Source organism: Typopeltis vanoorti, chromosome 22, assembly GCF_054136105.1.
Source record: "Typopeltis vanoorti isolate ZY-2024b chromosome 22, IOZ_Tvanoo_1.0, whole genome shotgun sequence".
Classification (NCBI taxonomy): Eukaryota; Metazoa; Arthropoda; class Arachnida; order Uropygi; family Thelyphonidae; genus Typopeltis; species Typopeltis vanoorti.
This window is the reverse complement of record NC_143570.1, coordinates 78889255-78909728: the sequence shown is the minus strand read 5'-3', so window position 1 is coordinate 78909728 and position 20474 is coordinate 78889255. Positions and strand designations below refer to the sequence as shown.

General features: G+C 38.0%; 1 protein-coding gene across 1 annotated transcript in view; it reads left to right on the top strand.

The window, feature by feature from the left end:
- The window catches only part of LOC150094508 (aldehyde dehydrogenase 1A1-like), a 164900-nt gene that overhangs the window by 48485 nt on the left and 95941 nt on the right, over window positions 1–20474 (top strand). Inside the window, exon 4 of the mRNA XM_090411990.1 lies at window positions 8148–8274. Coding sequence (XP_090268116.1) covers window positions 8148–8274 — 127 coding nt within the window. The remainder of the gene's footprint in view (window positions 1–8147; window positions 8275–20474) is intronic.

The following is a 20474-nucleotide window of genomic DNA, read 5'->3' as shown; positions in this document are numbered from 1 at the left end:
CTGGAGAGAGATATTGGTGAGAAGTAGGATACAGAAATGGGTTGATAATGGCAGTATTCTCTGTGATTATCAGCATGGGTTTGTTAAAGGAAGATAATGTGTTACTAACTTACATATGTACTATAACAAGGTAACAAATACTTTGGACAGAGGAAATGCATATTATTATTATTATTATTATTATTATTATTACCACCCCAAGACCTCATGGAGTTAAAGACTCATCTGGGAGGTCCTTTTATCACACACACAGCTCATCATACCGTGTTGTAAACACATTCAAACTCTTTGCAGACACCACATTCTCAGGCAAGGCATTCCAATCGTTCACATCTCTGCACGAAAAAAACCTGCCTCTCACTCCCCTACTCACACCCTCTTTATACAGCTTCCAGGGATGACCTCTGGTTTTCCCCTGATCTCTCACTATTCTCTGTAAAACTTCTCCAGCATTGATCCTATAACAACCTCTTACACTTGTAGGTCTCTATCATATCTCCCCTCTTTCTCCTGTCCACCAGACTCTGCAAATTACATCTTCTGAATCTTTCCTCATACTTGACATTCCAGAGGTCAGAAACTACATTAGTCATTCTCCTTTGGACCCCTTTCCAACATCTCTTCATCCTTCTGAAAACCACGTGACCAAATATGAGCACAATAGTCCATGTGTGGCCTAATCAAAGTCTTATACAATGGAACAAGAATCTCCCTACTTCTACACGTCAGTGTCCTCCGCATCATTCCCAGAAGCCTTTGTGTTGTCCTCACAATTTTGGCGATGTGTCCCCTAAATTTTAGATCCTTATCCACTATCATCCCCAGATCTCTTATTTCCTCTACCTCCAACAATATATCCTCACCAAGCAAAAATTCTGCATCCCATCTTTGTTCCAAATTTTAAAACCTTACATTTTGCAACATTGAACTCATATCCCCATTTCTGTGCCCATATACAGTTGTGTACTTGGATTTTGCAAAAGCTTTTGATAGACTGCCACACTGTGGCAGTCTATCAAATAAAATGAAACAGATGGGAATGGATAACAGACTTTTGAGTTGGATCAGTGACTGGCTGTCAGATAGGTATCAGAAAGTTGTATATGGAGGTGCAGTATCCCAAAAGAGGATGGTCACTAGTGGTGTATCTCGAGGTCAGTTTTGGGGTCATTGTTGTTCAGTTTGTATGTCAGTGATATTGGGATGGATTTAACTAGTGATATGCAGCTGTTTACAATGATGCAAAATTGGGGAGAGCAATGCAGAGTCAAACAGATATTATGGCCTTATAGGAACACTTGAATAGATTGCACGAATGGGCAGGTAAATGGAGCTGTCAGTTCAATGTTGCAAAGTGGAAGGTTTTGAGATTTGGTAAACAACAAGGATGCAAAGTATACACCTGGTAGGGAACTCTAAATAAAGTAGAGGAGTTGAGAGATCTAGGCGTGATGGTGGACAAGGACGTGGTATCTCATTGCACAAGTTGTGAAGACATCACATCAGAACATAGCAATGATGCAGAGGACCCTGTCATGCAGAAATAGAAAGGTTATGATGCCATTGTATAAGGCCTTGATCAGGCCTTATATGGATTATTGTGCCCAGATTTGGTCACTGGGTTTTCATGGTGATGATATGTTTTAGAGGGTCAGAGAAGATTCACAAAGGTGGTGAGCAGGGATATGATTGAGATATATAAGCTAGCCAGGTGTTGTTATCAGGTTGACATGGAAGAGATTTTTCATAGAATGGGAGAGGGGGGATAGAAGAAGAGGCCATCACTGGAAACTGTATAAGCAGATTGTGAGCAGAGGAGTGAGGAGAAGGTTCTTCGCATGGAGAATGGTTGGTAAGTGGAATGCATTGTCTCAGTGTGTTGTGAATGTAGACACATTGAATCAGCTTAAGGCATGGGAGGGTGAGCATTGTGAATAGTGTGTACCTCCTATGATGAATAGTGTGTACCTCCTATGACTCTGTGTTAATAAAAATAATAATAATTACTTGAATGTTGAAAAATACACTAACTAGTAAAGATAGAGAGGTTATTATCCCTCTGTATAAGGCTGATTTTGGCAACATCTTGACTACTGTGCACAAATTATGTCACCTGGGCTTTTTGGGAATGAGGAAGTGATAGAGAGTATTCAGAGATGAGTGACCAAGCTGGTGACAGGTCTGTGGAATTCTCCCTCTGAGGGTAGTTTTAAGGCATGTGTGGATTAGAAAGTTTAGTTGAGAGACAGAAAAAAGGGGAGATGATAGAAACATACAATATATTAAAGGGATTTTATAAAATTGATGCCAAGTACATATTTAAGTATATGACAAATAGTTAGAAAACCAGGGGTCATCTGTGGAAGTTGTTAAAGGATGTGCAGACTAGATTTTTTTCTTGGACAGTGGTGAACAAGCAGAATGTACTGTATTGCCAAAATTAGTTGAGCATACTGACACTGAATGAGTTTAAGGAGAAGTATGGTTTTTTTTGTATATAGATGTTAGTGTGGGTCTGCTATGATGAGTTTTCAAAATCCATAGAGATGCCTTATAATAATATTCCTCTAACACTCCATTTGATTACATAACACCATGTTTCTCTCATCTCCCTAGTGTCTATCCCTACAAGAGGCCACCCCTGCTTTCATTCATTCTGACAACTCGAGTTTCCCTGCACTAATACTCTCACTTTTCCCAAGAACAACATTCTCTCTCTCTCTCTCTCTCTCTCTAGATGTCTACATCCTTTCTTCCTTATTCAAATGCAGTCCAGTCCATTTCTTGGTTACACCTCTTATATTTGCAAATGCACTCCAAGCATTCACATAATCTAAACATCTCTTGCGTGTGGGTGTAGCATGGAATGAGGAGTTAGCTAGAAAAGAGATCAATGCAGCTTTGGGGATTTTCAAAAACTATCTAGTAGATGCAATGTCTAAATGTGTTCCAAGGGTGAGAAGATTAAATAAGGTAGGTGTGAGATGGATGAATAAAGAGATTAAGCATGCATTACAGAGAAAAAGGGCATTGTGGAGGCAACATATGAGAAATGGAAATAACCAATTTCATGAGGTCTACAAAGACCAGGCAAGGAGGGTGACTTGGTTGGTGAGGGTAGCTAAAGAGAAGTATGAACAGAAATTAGGTAATGAAACCAAAAAGAATCCTAAGGAGTTCTTTCGATATGTAGCCAGCAAAGAAAGAATGATTATGGAAGGATGACATTGATTGGAGAAAATAGTATAAAGCCAGCTGTTGCGGAATGTGTGGTGGAGATAATGAGCAGTTCATCAAGGTCTTTCAATCATCTTGTGAATTTGACTTCATGATGAGATTGAGAGCAGTTGATGATGGGGAGGAGAGACTGACTGTAAGTGAGCAAGACGTGTATGGGGAGTTGAGTAAACTAGATGTTAATAAGGCTGTTGGACTTAATAATATATACCAAATATTCTGAAGGAATGTGCCAGTGAGTTGACACCTTCCTTGACATATTTTTTTAATACGAGTCTTGCACTCGGTCAAGTTCCTAAGCAGTGGAAGGAGGGCAAGATTGTGCCACTTCATAAAGGAGGTGATCGAACTCGAGCATCAAACTATAGGCCTATCTGTGTGTCAAGTGTTGTGGTTAAATTGTTGGAGAAGCTTGTGAGAACTAGGATCTAAAGTTGGGTTGACAACAATGGTATTATCTTTGATGGACAGCATGGATTTGCTAAAGAGAGGTCATGTTTTAGTAATCTACTTATTTATTACAATAAAGTGACCGCTTCCTTGGACAGAGGAGTAGGATACACAGTAATATACTTGGATTTCGCAAAAGCTTTTGATAGAGTACCTCATGATAAGTTGACAGTCAAACTAGAGTAGATGGGGTTGGATATTAGATTAGTGCATTGGATTGGAGACTGGTATCAACAAGTTGTGCATGGGGGAGCGATATCCAGGAAAAGGAAAGTCACTAGTGGAGTGCCTCAGGGGTCTGTTTTAGGGCCATTACTGTTTAACTTGTATATTAATGATATTGGTGAAGATTTGGATGGAGATATTCAGTTGTTTGCAGATGATGCAAAGTTGGGACAAACCATGAAGAGTAGTGAAGATGTTGTGGCCTTACAAGAAGACTTGAATAAATTGAGTGATTGGGCACAGAAATGGGGATGTGAGTTCAATGTTGCAAAATGTAAGGTTTTAAAATTTGGAAAACAAAGATGGGATGCAGAATTTATGCTTGGTGAAAATATATTGTTGGAGTTTGAGGAAATAAGAAATATGGGGATGATAGTGGATAAGGATCTAAAATTCAGGGAAAACATCACCAAAATTGTGAAGACAACACAAAGGCTTCTGGGAATGATGCGGAGGACATTGATGTGTATAAGTAGGGGGATTCTTGTTCCGTTGTATAAGGCTTTGATTAGGCCACACATGGTTGTGCCCAGATTTGGTCATGTGGTTTTCAGAAGGATGAAGAGATGTTGGAAAGGGTCCAAAGGCGACTGACTAAGGTAGTTTCTGACCTCTGGAATGTCGAGTATGAGGAAAGATTGAAAAGATGTAATTTGCAGAGTCTAGTGGAGAGAAGGAAGAGGGGAGATATGATAGAGACCTACAAGTTGGTAAGGGGTTGTTATAGGATCAATGGTGGAGAAGTTTTACAGAGAATAGTGGGTGATCAGGGGAGAACCAGAGGTCATCCCTGGAAGCTGTGAGTAGGGGAGTGAGAGGCAGGTTTTTTTCATGCAGAGTTGTAAATGATTGGAATGCTTTGCCTGTGAGTGTGGTGTCTGCAAGTAGTTTGAGTGCGTTTAAGACACGGTATGATGAGCTGTGTGTGTGTGATAAAAGGACCTCCCAGATGAGTCTTTGACTCCTTGAGGTCTTGGGGTAATAGTAATAATAATCTCTTTCAACACATTCTTGTTATCATGCCATTCATTATTGATGACCCTTTTCTCATCTCTGCAGTATCACATCTAGGTTGCACATTTTGCTAACTTCTCTTTTACACACTTCTGCTGTACAACCTCAAGCATTAACCTCAAATCTCTTGCTACACACTACCTCTCAGGTAGTATGTAGCAAAAGATTTGACACTACCTCTCAGGTCATTTGTGTCCAACATCACAATCATCTCTTCCACTCTTTCACTTTGCTTAATTGCTCTATAGTCAGACTCTCTATTGTTTGTTCAGGCAAACATCCCTCTAGCATTCTGTTTTGCACTCCACTAATCATTGAATCGGCATACATCACACCTCTCATGGCTCCATTCATTTCTTGCTCATCTCCATTCCTCTCTCTCTCTCTCTCTCTCTCTCTCCTTGCATTCCTACTTACCTGCCTAGTTCTCTTGCTTTCCTCTCAATTTTTCTCATTCGCTGTTCTCCTTCTATTCTCTCACCTCGCCCATTGTTTCACATCACTTAGCCTTGTAAGTCTATTGATCTCTTCTTTCATGCTTCTGAACTTATTTTTTATGCATTCCACTTTCTCTCTCTCTCAGTATCTCTTTCCAAGCAACCTACTTTCACTTGGCATTCACTTACCTGTTTGTTACCATCGTCTAAATCTACTACATTCATTTTCACACAGTGCCCATCTTCTTTACCCTCAGTCACTCTGCTCATCTCTCTCTCTCTCTGCTGGCATTTGCTCTTTTTCATCCACCGCTTTTGCAGATACTTTAATCAGTGCTGATGTCAATCTCACTAGGCTTTTCCTATATTTTATGCAGACATGCACTCCCTGGTATGTTACCTGTCACATTTTTAACTGCTGGGATGCAAACATGCTGCAAGCTCCACATACTACAAAAGTTTGTAAAGTGCTGTGCATAATATAGTCCTTGAATGGTGTTGCAGGCTGGGCAATAACTTATTGGAAAACAAACTTATGGAGGCCATAACACAGTACAAAGACATTCACAAGATACACTCTAAACAACAAAAATCTCAAAATGTAAAGCATCCATACCTAATTATGATCTAACAGACAAACCTCCTTGTAAATTTAGAACAAATACTCTAATAATATATATTGAAACTTATCTTTTTTTTTCTGACACCATGTTAATGCTTTTTAAATGTGAATTCTACCCACAAAATCTTGTAAATCTATCATAATCATGGCAGTTTTTGGTGGTCTAAGAGTTAGCTAATCCAGAAACCTTCTTCTGAAGACCAAACATGGAACCTTTTCAAACCATCACTCTTAAGTTAGGAGAATGGTAGGCCCACACATACATGACTGTCACTTGTACATTCTTGCCCACAGCAGGATTTGAATCCATGACTTATTGGTTGAGAATAGTAGCACTATCCACTCAGTCAGATGCAACAAACCTTTTTCACAGATTTCCAAAAGGTATCTTAGATGTAATACAATAACCTGTACTTGTAATATAATATAATGCTGGTAACATAATAATGTGTATTATGTAATGTCTCATGTTAGACACTTTTTTTGAACAAACAAAAACATACACACCTGTTATATTATCTAATATAAGCTAGAATAAACATCTGTATTTTTGGTGAACATGCACATCTTCAGAAAAGGACTCAGATCTATTCATTGTAAAAATTTCTTCAACGTATCCTTTTCTGTTAATGTATAATAGTATGTATTGTAAGTCATATGAGGTGTTCAAAAAGTATCCTTTTGTATGTGTGTGTGTGTCTCACCCATGGAAGGTTACAAACCTGTAGTACATTTAATATTATGAGTAGGCTAAGAATTACATAATCTGGAAGGCCTTCTCTAAGAGATATTCAACTTTTTCAACCCACTTTTGACTTCAATAAACAGCATGGTACCTTACTGGATGATAAAATTCATTAAAATGTAAAATCATCTTAGACTTTGACTATATTATCAAAATAAATTAACCAGCAACAGACCTAGAAGAAAATCCTGATTCTCATCACCTCTCTCTTTCAATATAGTACTTTTTCATACACAGCTCAATGTCTATCAGCTAACCATCCCAATACCCAGGTCATCAATCTAGTATCCATTTCCCCCTCATTTTCGATAATATCAGTTTGTCATGTTGTATAAACAGATCCTCATTATCAGATTTCTTGTTACGTTTGGTGTCAGGTTTCTCTTTTGGTTGATTTTTACATCCAGCTAATAATGCAAAGATATCCTCAGTTTTTCCAAACCTCAAGTGAATTTCAGCATTGTCATGTGGCAACCTCATCTCAAATTTTACTGAGTTAAGGATGTCGAGTAATACTGTTATGCAAAATATTAGCTGCCAATGCCAACTACAAAGGCACAAAGAAGCAAAAAAGTGTGACTTTCTGTCATTGCATTCTTTGAAGCTGCACTCTAATTTTCACTTTTTTTTTCTCCCAGATAATTTTAACTGGTTGCTGAATGTTAGCTTGGAAGCATTTTGATATGCTGTGTAATTCAGCTGACTTGGAGATGAGAATGTCATATGATAATGTTTAAGGTTCTCTTATTAGAATAACTCCTAGATCTACTCCACCTTAGAATGCAGTTCTCACATTTGAAATGAACCTTGGTCTTTACAGAGGAAGATAGTTAATTGGTAATCTGTCTCTTACAGACTCACTCCCATTTATTTCTATTGCATAAGCAATCTGTTTTTGTCTGTTTATGTCTTTTATATAGATGCTTCCATGGATTCTGCTCAACTGAACTACATTTTCCAATAAAGCATATTATGTGAGTAGTACCTAGTTCAGTTTCAAACTTGGTAATACCATTCTCGTGTTTTTCTCCATCCTCCTTCTCTGCATTCTGGGGAAATTTCCTCATCTAGTGTTCCAAAATGTATTTCAGCCTTTAGCTGTTCATGAAGCATAGTAGAGTAGAGTGGCCTTTATTGTAGGTTATGCAGTCTTTTGTGTTCAGAATTAAAAAAAGAAAAAAAGTTTATGCCATCACAATGAGGCTTGGAATTTCATGACAAAATCTGACAAAATGCAGAAGACTGTAGGCAGTATGGACATAAGGGAAGAATTGATACCTGTATAAATGTTTTTAATACATAAGTATTCGGCATTCACTGATAATAAAGTGTAATTTCTCATTATTATTGTGGTAACATTTTTTTGAAAATCAATGTAAGGATTTTTTTAATCTTTTTTTTTTAATTTCTTTTATAGGCTTTGCAATCATTTGAGAATGGCAAGCCATATAAAAATTCTTTAAATGATCTGGTTTTTGCATCAAAAACCATTAGATATTTTGCTGGATGTAGTGATAAAATTCATGGCAAAACCATTCCAGCAGGTATGTGTTTACTTGAGTTTTTCAGTTTTAAATAACAACTATGATATTTTGATTCCTGACATCTACAGTTTAGATGGATTTTCATTTTTTTTATAAATGCTTGAAAAGACTTTCACTTTCTGAGAACAGAACAAATGTAATGGTTTTTTAATATATAAGTACTTGGCATTCATTGATCCAAAAGTGTAATTTCTTGTTACTGTAGTGCTGACATTTTTTTTTTTTTTTTTTGAAATGCAACATAATAAGGTGATAGAGTTTTGCAACAGCACAGGTTCCAAAGGAGTGGAAGGAGGGTAAAATTGTTCTGCTGCATAAAGGTAGTGATAAAGCTGTAGCTTCAAATTATAGGCTGGTCTGTATATCTGGAGTTGTGGTGAAGGCACTGTGGAGAGATATTGGTGAGAAGTAGGATACAGAAATGGGTTGATAATGGCAGTATTCTCTGTGGTTATCAACATGGGTTTGTTAAGGGGAGATCATGTTTCACTAACTTATGTACTATAACAAGGTGACAAATACCTTGACAAGGGAGATGCATATATAGTGGTGTACTTGATTTTGCAAAGGCTTTTTATAGACTGCCACATGACAAGCTCTTAAATAAATTGAAACAGATGGGATTGGATAACAGACTTCTGTGTTGGATCAATGACTGGCTGTCGGATAGGTATCAGAAAGTTGTATATGGGGGTGCAGTATCTCGAAAGAGAAAGGTCACAGTGGTGCTGCAGGGGTCAGTTTTGAGGCCATTGTTGTTCAATTTGTATGTCAGTGATATTGGGTTGGGTTTAACTAACTTGGGTTTAACTTGAGGACCCCTGTGAGAAAAGGGTATATGTGGAACTACAAGGGGGGGGGTGTAATTATGAATAGCTCAGGAGACAGCTTGCGGATGTAGCATGGAATGAGGAGTTAGCTGGAAAAGAGATCAATGCAGCTTGCAAGCTGCATTGATCTCTTTTCAAAAACTATCTAGTAGATGCAATGTCTAAATGTATTCCAAGGGTGAGAAGGTTAAATAAGATAGGTATGAGATGGATGAATAAAGAGATTAAGCATGCAATACAGAGAAAAAGGGCATAGTGGAGGCAGCATAAGAGAAGTGGAAGCCAATTTCATGATGTCTACAAAGACAAGGTAAGGAGGGTGACTTGGTTGGTGAGAGTAGCTAAAGAGAGGCATGAACAGCGGTTAACTAATGAAGCCAAAAAGAATCCTAGGGAGTTCTTTCGATATGTAGTCAGCAAAAGAAAGAATGATTATGGAAGGATGACAATGATTGGAGAAAATGGTATAAAGATAGCTGTTGCAGAATGTGTGGTAGAGATACTTAATGAGCAGTTCATAAAGATCTTTCATTCTTGTGAATGTGACTTTATGGAGAGATTGAGAGCAGTTGATGATGGGGAGGAGAGACTGACTGTAAGTGAGCAAGAGGTGTTTTGGGAGTTGAGTAAATTAGATGTAAATAAGGCTGTGGGACTTGATAATATATTGCTGTGTATTCTGAAGAAATGTGCCAGGGAGTTGACACCTGCCTTGACATATTTTTTTAATATGAGTGTTGCACTCAGTCAAGTTCCTAAGGAGTGGAAGGAGGGCAAGATTGTGCCACTTCATAAAGGAGGTTATCGAACTCAAGCATCAAACTATAGGCCTATCTGTGTGTCAGGTGTTGTGGTTAAGTTGTTGGAGAAGCTTGTGAGAACTAGGATGCAAAGTTGGGTTGACAACAATGGTATTATCTTTGATGGACAGCATGGATTTGTTAAAGGGAGGTCATGTTTTAGTTATCCACTTATGTATTACAATAAAGTGACTGCTTCGTTGGACAGAGGAGAAGGATACACAGTGATATACTTGGATTTCACAAAGGCTTTTGATAGAGTACCTCATGATAAATTGACAGTCAAACTAGAGCAGATGGGGTTGGATATTAGATTAGTGCATTGGATTGGGGACTGGCTATTTGATAGGTATCAACAAGTTGTGTATGGGGGTGCGATATCCAGGAAAAGGAAAGTCACTAGTGGAGTGCCTCAGGGGTCTGTTTTAGAGCCATTACTGTTTAACTTGTATATTAATGATATTGGCAAAGATTTGGATGGAGATATTCAGTTGTTTGCAGATGATGCAAAGTTGGGACGAACCATAAAGAGTAGTGAAGATGATGTTGCCTTTCAAGAAGACTTGAATAAATTGAGTGATTGGGCACGGAAATGGGGATGTCAATTCAATGTTGCAAAATGTAAGGTTTTAAAATTTGGAAAACAAAGATGGGATGCAGAATTTATGCTTGGTGAAAATATATTGTTGGAGTTAGAAGAAATAAGAGATCTGGGGGTGATAGTGGATAATGATCTAAAATTTAGGGGACACATCACCAAAATTGTGAAGACAGCACAATGGCTTCTGGGAATGATGTGGAAGACACTGATGTGTAGAAGTAGGGAGATTCTTGTTCCATTGTATAAGGCTTTGATTAAACCAAACATGGACAATTGTGCCCAGATTTGGTCACGTGGTTTTCAGAAGGATGAAGAGATGTTGGAAAGGGTCCAAAGGCGACTGATTAAGGTAGTTTCTGACCTCTGGAATCTCGAGTATGAGGAAAGACTGAGAAGAAGTAATTTGCAGAGTCTGGTGAACAGCAGGAAGAGGGGAGATATGGTAGAGACCTACAAGTTGGCAAGAGTTGTTATAGGATCAATGGTGGAGAAGTTCTACAGAGAATAGTGGGAGATCAGGGGAGAACCAGAGGTCATCCCTGGAAACTGTATAAAGAGGGTGTGATTAGGGGAGTGAGAGGCAGGCTTTTTTCATGAATAGTTGTGAATGATTGGAATGCCTTGCCTGAGAATCTGGTGTCTGCAAGGAATTTGTGTGTGTTTAAGACATGGTATGATGAGATGTGTGTGTGTGATAAAAGGACCTCCCAGATGAGTCTTTGACTCCATGAGGTCTTGGGGTATTAATAATAATAATAATAACTAGTGACATCTAGCTATTTGTGGATGATGCAGATGAGCAGGTAAACTAATATTGAAGAGGTTGCGTGGAAGAGAGAGAAACTTTAGCAGTGATTGTATATTTATTGATCCTTATTTGCAGAATAAATTGCAGAAGAGAGGTGATAAAAATCAGTATGGACTACTGAAATTAGTGACTTGTATATCAGTTCTAAAGCCGGTACAAGAACTAGAGGGAATCTGCAATTTTTGTATACCAATGCAAGAAGCATTCGAAATTAGAGAGAAGAATTTTTGGCATTAGTCAGTGCAATCTACCCAAAAGTTGTAGGCATTAGTGAAACTTGGCTGTCAGCAGAAGATGTGGTCACTGGAATTGAATGTGATGGGTACAGTATTTTCAGGGAGGATAGAGAAGATAGAACAGTTGGAGGAGTACTGTTGATAATAGCTAATGTGTTGCAGCCAAAGAAAGTAGTATATAAAGATGATAGACATATGAATGAGAATTCATTTGAGGCAGTCTGGTATGAAATAGTGACAGCGCAACCAATTATATAGTTGGATGCTGCTATAGGCCAGGGGGTACAGAGGGAGATATTGAATTCATGCATCAGCAAATTAGTGCAATGAGTGCAGGTTTAGTGATTATTATGGAGGATTTTAATTATGGTGATATCAATTGGAAGGAGGAAATATCACGTAGCAAAAAGGAAATGGAGTTATACATCTTCTATGAGATAATTACTTGAAACAGCACATAACTGAAGGGACACGTGGTGTGAGGGTGTTGGATCTGGTTATTGGTTCAGAGGATATATGCATAAGTAAGGTATCCTCGTTACCTCCAATTGGTGAAAGCGATCATGTGGTATTGACTTTGGAGGTTGCAAAATCTGTGGATTTTTCTGTTAAGAAGGGGTATATATAGAACTACAGGTTAGGCAATTATAACAAGCTTCGGAGTGAGCTTGCAGCCATCCCATGACAGAACATATTGCAGTGGAAAGATGTTAGCAGTGCATGGGATAAAATCAGCGGGTATCTGAGGAAAGCAATATCAGATTGTGTCCCCATGGTCAGGAAGACAAATAAGGTAGGCGTTAGATGGATGAGCAGTAGTATCAGGCTTGATCTGCACAAGGAGAAATGCAATCAGCTCACCCATGAGCAATACAAGGCTCAAGCTAGGAAGGTTACCAGTATAGTAAGAAAAGCTAAATCTGATAATGAGAAGACCTTAGCCAATGAGATCAAGGGTAATCCCAAAGAGTTCTTCCACTATGTGTGCAAGTAAAAGGAAGAATGACTTCGGAAGGATAACTTTAGTGGGTGCTGATGGTATTGAGGTGTCAGAGGTAATAGTCAAGTTACTGAGTGATGACTTTTCAAAAGTCTATCACCCAAGTGAGGATATCTCTGTACCTGTAGCAATAACTAATGTGAGAATTGAAGTTAAGAAATCAAAGGTATTTAATATGTTGCAAAATTTAAATGCAAACACTGCTGTAAATTTAGATGGAATATCAGCTCGGGTGTTGTGTGAATGTGCAGAGAAATCGTCAACCCCTCTTACTTGGATATTTAACTTAAATTTGAACTCTGGTATGGTCCCTATGGAGTGGAAGTAAGGCAAAGTGGTTCCTTTGCATAAAGGTGGCTCTAAAACCGCGGTAGTTAATTACAGAGCAATCACCATCTCAGGAGAAGTGGTAAAAGTATTGGAAAAGTTGGTTAAAGACAAAATTCAAGAATGGGTGGATCAGGATATGATTCTCTATAGAGGCCAACATGGTTTTGTTAAAGGTAGATCCTGCCTTAGCAATCTATTAACTTTTCATAATAAAATGACATCTGAGTTGGACAAAGGAACTGGCTACACAGTGATACTTCTGGTTTTGCTAAGGCCTTTGACAGGATGCCCCATGGAACACTGTTACGCAAATTAGAGCAGATGGGAATATGGATACTAAACTGGTGATATGGATAGGAGAATGGCTCAAGGAGAGATACCAGAAGGTGGTGTATGGAGAAGCAGAGTCCAGGATGAGGCAGGTGACCAGTGGTATGCCTCAGGGCTCTGTGCTTGGGCCATTGTTGTTCAATTTGTATATAAATGTTATAGGAAATGGCTTAAAGGGAGATATTCAGTTGTTTACTGATGATGCAAAGTTGGGTAGCGCAATAAAAAATCAAGCTGATGAAAGTTTGCAGGATGATTTAAATAAGCTGGTAGAATGGGCAAAAGGTAATGGATGTCAGTTCAATGTAGAAAAGTGTAAAGTTAAGCATTTTGGCATTAAAAGATTACCAGCTGTGTGCTACATTGATGGAACAGTACTCAAAGAGATTGATGAGGCTAGGGATTTAGGGGTGTTGGTAGATAGGGAGATGAAGTTCATGGGACACATTGCTAAGGTGTCCAAGATTGCACATAGGATTACTTGGTTGTTAAGGAACACACTGACATCCAGAGATAAAGAGGTAGGATTACTTGGTTGTTAAGGAACACACTGACATCCAGAGATAAAGAGGTTATTATTCCCCTTTATAAAGCATTGATACTTCCACATTTGGATTACTGTGCTCAGGTCTGGTCACCTAGATTCCTTGGAGATGAGGAGGCTGTGGAGAGGGTTCAGAGAAGAGTGACGAAGTTGGTGAGTGATATAAAAAATGCTCTCTACATTGATAGATTGAGAGCTTGTGGACTGCAGAGGTTGGTTGATAGGCAGAGAAGAAGGGATATGATAGAAACATTTAAATTACTGAAATGTTTTTATAGGATTGATGCAGGAGAAATGTTTCAGCTGTGTGATAGTGATGGAAGAACAAGAGGTCATCCCTGGAAATTAAAGAAGAGTGTGGTTAACAAGGGTGTGAGAACAAGGTTTTTTGCCTGGAGAGTGGTGAATGAGTGCAAGTCATTGCCCGACTTAGTTGTGAGTTCTTCGTCTGTAAATGAATTCAAGAAGAGACATGACAGATATTGTTTTGCTGGTTTAGGTCTCCTGCAATGAATCTACTGACTCCATGGAGATACCTGTCATAATAATAATGCAAAACTGGGGAGAGCAAAGCACAGTCAGGCTGATTTTAATGCCTTACAAGAGGACTTGAATAGATTTCATGAATGGGCAGGTAAGTGGAACTATCAGTTCAATGTTGCCAAGTGTAAGGTTTTGAGATTTGGTAAGCAACAATGGGATGAAAAGTATATACTTGGTGGGAAACTTTAACAGAAGTAGAGGAGATGAGAGATCTAGGAGTGATGGTGGACAAGGACCTGAAATTCAGGGGGCCACATTACACAAGTTGTGAAGACATTACATCGAATAATGGAAATGATGCGGAGAACCCTGACATGCAGAAATAGAGAGGTTATGATTCCATTGTATAAGGCCTTGATCAAGCCGCATGTGGATTATTGTGCACAGATTTGGTCGCTGTGTTTTCATGGTGACGAGGATATGTTGGAAAATGTAGAAAATTCGCAAAGGTGGTCAGTGGTCTGTGGAATTTGGAGTACTAGGAACTGATTGAGAGAATGTCAGTTGCAGAGCCTCATGAATAGGAGGAAGAGGGGGGGGGGTATGATTAAGAAATATAAGCTGGTCAGTTGTTGTTATCAGGTAAACATGGAAGAGATTTTTCATAGAATGGGAGAAGAAAGTAGAACAAGAGGCCATTGCTGGAAACTGTATAAGGAGGGTGTGAGCAAAGGAGTGAGAAGCAGGTTCTTTGCATGGAGGGTGGTTGGTGAGTGGAATGCATTGCCTGAATGTGTTCTGGATGTGGACACATTCAATCAGTTTAAGACGTGGTTGGATGAGCATTGTATGGAATAGTGAGTACCTCCCACAATTAGTCTCTGACTCCATGGAGGTGAAATGTTAATAATAATAATAATGGCAAATGATATAGTAGAGTTGAGAATTGGTAAGAAAGGGGAAGAAGTGAAAGAACGTGGGATAGTAGAGAAATTAATGGGGAGTTGTAATGAAATTGGTATGAAGGGTGTGAACAAGCATATTTGGCATTCATTGATACTAAAGTGTAATTTCTTATTATTGTAGTGGTAACATTTTTTTTATAGCAACCTAAGGATTTTTTTTACTCTTGGATTTTCCCTTGTGCAGTAGCAACTGCACAAGGGAAAATCCAAGTAAGTCATGGCAAACTATAGACTATTTGTGTAGTTTGTGTGTCTGGCACATGTGTTACAGTGGCTGGTTGAAGATAGAATGCTAACTCGGATTGATGAGAATAGAAATCTTTCCAGAGGCTAGCATAGCTTTCTTAAGGGAGGGGACAGCTTGTTTTAGTGACCCGATTACATTTTATCATTACTAACATTTGATAGTGTATGATAGTGTATCTCATTGCAGGCAATACACTATCACATACAAAGTTCATCGAACCATGCCTTAAACTCATCTAGTGTGTGTGTGTGTGTGTGTGTGTGTGTGTGTGTATGCATGTGCATTCACCACACTTGCAAGCAATGCATTCCACTCACTAACCATTCTCGAAGCAAAAAGCTTGCTAATTTCCCTTTGCACACATCTTCCTTATATAATTTACAGAGAAGACCTCTTGTTCTTCCATTCTATAAAAATTTTAAATTTGAAATAAATTAACTTTTAAAATTTTTAAAAATATTTTAAAATAATTTTAAAATAAAATAAAAAAATTTAAAATAAAATAAAAAAATCTATAAAAATAAAAACTGGTGATTTTTGGTGACAAACGAAAAGTTCTTTTTTTGAAGTATTAGTAATAATTAATCCAATTTTTGACATTTTATTCACGAGTATTTGATTAACTGTAAAGGGTAGTGTGCTTAATTTTGTAATTTTCAAACGTTCTATTTTTGTTTTATTATACACTGTATTTTACATGATGGCACTAATGCTCAAAACAATGGTGGGTAATTTTAATGTGTATGATTTTGTTTACTGCAGCATATGCAGATTGTATGCACCATGTAGAAAACGAGAAATTTATGGATGAACAAAACTGGAGAATGAGTTTGTTGTAAACATTCTGTGAGCAAATGCCAGAAGTGTGAAGGGAATAAAAAGAATGATAGTGGTGAGTTGAAAAATGAAATCCATGATAATGCAACTGGCGAGGCTAGTTGAAAGTTTATTTTTCACTTGGTCAGACTATAATAAATTTAGTTTAATCCTTTATCCAAGTGTGTGCAAACAAAGTTTGCACCTGAAAGTATCTTCAGGACTGGGGTAAAGTGGTACAACACTGGGCAACTCCTTGCAAAGGTGGAGCAAGCTACCAACACTCCTATCTCAGTATCTCCCATAATGCAAAACACATCTCCTTGCGGATATGTATAATGTTATGCATTAAGGGAAGGGCCACTGCTCAGACTAGTTTCAACCTTTATTGAGATCTCTTCAGCAGGAGCCAGGCCCAAGTGGAGATACCAAGGCACACCGTTTGGCAGCTCCTATAAGAGGAGATGACCTTGCTAATGCTTCTGCATTGGTATCTCCACTTTTTAACAACCACTCTGTTCTTCCTCGCCACAATGCTTTTGCTGGCACGGTTTCCTTTACTCCAAATAAGGGGGGTAGATCTGAGAACCCGGGCTGCGAAGGCTTACTGCGAGGCGGTGCTGCTCCTTGTGAGCGGCATCTCCCGGGCCAGTCCTCTACCCCATTCTAAGTCCCAGTGGTACCAGGTTTGCAAGTTCCTTATTTTGTTTCCTTTCAGTTCAACTGACCGGACCTTAAGTCCTTTGATTTTTATGTAATTTAATAAAAAAAAAAAATAAATAAATAAAATAAAATAAAAATTAAAAAAAAAAAAAAAAGTTCTAACTGAAATTATTGTTTTCAAAACAGGTCAATGGATCTCCTTCATAGATAACTGACGAAATTATTAAGGATAAATTTATAAGTGAACTATTAGTCAAAATTTTTATGGTTAAATTTTATTTTTTTTTAACAGATAAATTGAGAATATGTCACAGACCAATTAGCCATATAAGGCTAAACAGGTTGACTGAGGCCTCTTTTACCTCCTACTATCCTACTCTATCTTTCATTATTCTCCTCTCTTACTGTTTGCTGACCCTCAGCATGCTTTATTCTCCAAAGGCCGATGATGAGAGACATGAACTCCCATTCGACCTCAATAAAGGTCGAAACTATCTGGGTAGTGGCCCTTCCCTTAATGCATAACATTATACATATCCGCAAGGAGATGTGTTTTGCATTATGGAGGATACTGAGATAGGAGTGTTGGTAGCTTGCTCCACCTTTACAAAGAGTCGCCCGGTGTTGTACCACTTTACCCCAGTCATGAAGATACTTTCAGGCCCCAACTTTGTTTGCACACACTTGGATCAAGGATTAAACTAAATTTATTATGGCGAGGCTGGTGTTACAAGCACTATGAGTATGAATGAAGCAGTGGAAAATGAAGAGATTGATCAGATGGTAATGGGAAAAAATAGCGCACTTGCATGGAGTTCTCCACAGAACAAAATATGAGATCGAGTGGTATTAGAAATGTCTGGCAGAATTGAAAGAATGTGAAATTGCAAGGGGAGAGAAAGCATAGTATGGGGGTGAAAACATGAAATAAGGATCAGATTCGTATGGTGATTCATTGATAATAAGAGTGTTTGAGGAATGGTTGATGAAATCATGTTTTCCTAGCGTAAAGATTAAGGAAGTGATTGATGCTGTTAGGATGCATAGAGTAAAAGTGAAAGATGTTTATTTTGGCTGGCACAAATGTTTAGCAGGTGACAAGTGTGGTATGCAAGAAGATATGAAAGAGCTGCTAGTGCATGTGAAAAAAAAACAAGTGAGAAATTGAAAGTTGTGAATCTGTTGCCATGGTATGATCACAAATGAATGGAAAGCGATGATTGTGAATGAATCATCGTGCAGATTTACAGGAGGAATGGTGTAGAGTTTTTGGATGTGTGGAGTGAGTTTGATGGAAGAAAAGATTTATATAAGGTGGTTGACTTGCATTTGAATGGATTTGGAGTCAGCAGTTTGAGAAAGTGTTGTTTAGTGAGAATGTTCGAACATGCAGTGTCAGGGAAACTAGAATGTTTAGTGATGGGGGTGATGCAGGTGAGCTTGGGTCCATGGCAAATTGGACTTTAGTAAGTGGGAGAGTGATCACATGATACTAAATGTAGCAACACAGGTTCTTAGCTTTAGTGGGATAAGCAACACAAGATGTAAAGAAGGTTGTCGGATGAATGGGGGGTATTCTAATTTATGTATAGTAATGCTATTAATAATAAATTAGTATTACTATTAAGATCCCAAACCAGAGAAATAGAAACAATACAAGAATACAAAAGCAAGAGCAATTGTGGACTGCAGAGTTTGGTGGATAGAAGAAGGAGAGGTGATATGATCAAGACATTTAAACTGTTGAGAGGCAGTTACAGGGTAGACATTGGAGAGTTCTTTCACTTGGTGGAATGGCAGGAAGGAGCAATGACAAGGGGCCATCCCTGGAAGTTACGAAAGGAGGCTGTGCGCAAGAGGGTGAGGAGTGGTTTCTTTGCATGGAGGGTGGTTGAACCTTGGAATGCATTGCCTGAGAGAGTGGTTGGGGTGGGGGAATGGTCAATGGGTTCAAGGAGTAGTATTATAAACTTTGTGTTTCGTAAAAACGACCTCCCACGATGATTCTTTTGACTCCACGGAGGCCTGGATAATAATAATATTTTATGATAAAACTGTTACAGCAAGATAGTATCAGAGAACTATATCAAAGAAGACTTACAAATCATACAAAGAAAATAAATGAAGATACAGATATAGAAAACGAATGGCAAAACATTAAACAAATAGTAAAACAAGCAGCACATTAAGCCATAGGAACAAAACTGTGAAGAAAAAGGAAAGGACTAAGAACCTGGAACCCAGAAATAGAATCTATAATAAGAAAGAAAAAAAGAAATCTACCTTAAATGGTTAAATGACAGAACCATAGAAAATGAAATAGAATATTAAAGAATCAGAGCAATAACAAGAAGAGAAGCCAGGAAAATCAGAAGACAAGACTGGGAAAAATTTGTATCAAGATTAGAGCATGACATAAATGGACCTCTTAAAAAATGACTCAGGAAACAAAGGATAATATACAATTAGTAGGCCCCTCCACACAAGAATGGCCCAATCACTACACTCAGCTTCTAAACAATAATCAAATTGAAAAAAAAAACAAGTAATAAGTCAAAAAAAAAAAAATGAAGAACCAATACAGTTAAATGATCTAAAGAAAATATTGGAAAAACTTAAAAAGAGAAAAGCTGCAGGAGAAGATGGAATAAATTCAGAACTACAAATACAGCTCTAAACCATTTCAATTACGATTAATCAAATTTCTAAACAGAATATGGGAAGAAGGAAACATCCCACAAGAGACAGCAATAGTCATAAACATATTCAAACAAGAAAACAGAAAGGATTGCAGAAACTACAGAGGAATATCCTTATTAAATACATGCTATAAAATATATCTAGATATAATTAAAAGTAAATTAACACCATGGGCTAAGAAAATTATTGTAGAAGAACAATGTGGCTTTAGGAAAGGAAAATTCTGCTCAGATCCCACATTTACACGCAAACAAATTATAGAAAAAAAGAATAGAATTTAACTTGCCAATATAGGAAGGTGGTCTGAAAAGTTCTCAGCCTAACAATGAAAAAAACAAATTTATAATTTCAAAATAATTTTTATTTTTCAACATAATCTCCCTTAAGACTAATGCCTTTATTCCAGTGATGTTCCAGTGCCATTATCCCATCCCTGTAGTGGTTCTCAGTAAGATCTGCAAAATACTCCTTTAGAGCTGCAACCACCTCTTGATTCGAATAAAAATGCTGACCAGCAAGGAAGATTTTTAGTTTTGGGAAGAGATAGAAGTCAGAGGGAGCCAAATCTGGGGAATAGGGTAGATGTTCCAACAATTCATAGTGCAGATCCCTTAATTTTCCCTTTGCCAAAACACCTTTGTATGTAGGTGCATTGTCCTGATGAAAGATGATTTTTTTCTTCTGCAAACTGGGTTTTTTCTCACGAATTTTTTCGTCTAGTTTGATTAAAAGCTCGGAATAATATTCCCTGGTTATTGCTTTACCCTTTTCAAGATAATTAGTAAACAAAATGCCTTTAACATCCCAAAACACTGATGTCATGATTTTGTCTTCTTTGGCTCTGAAC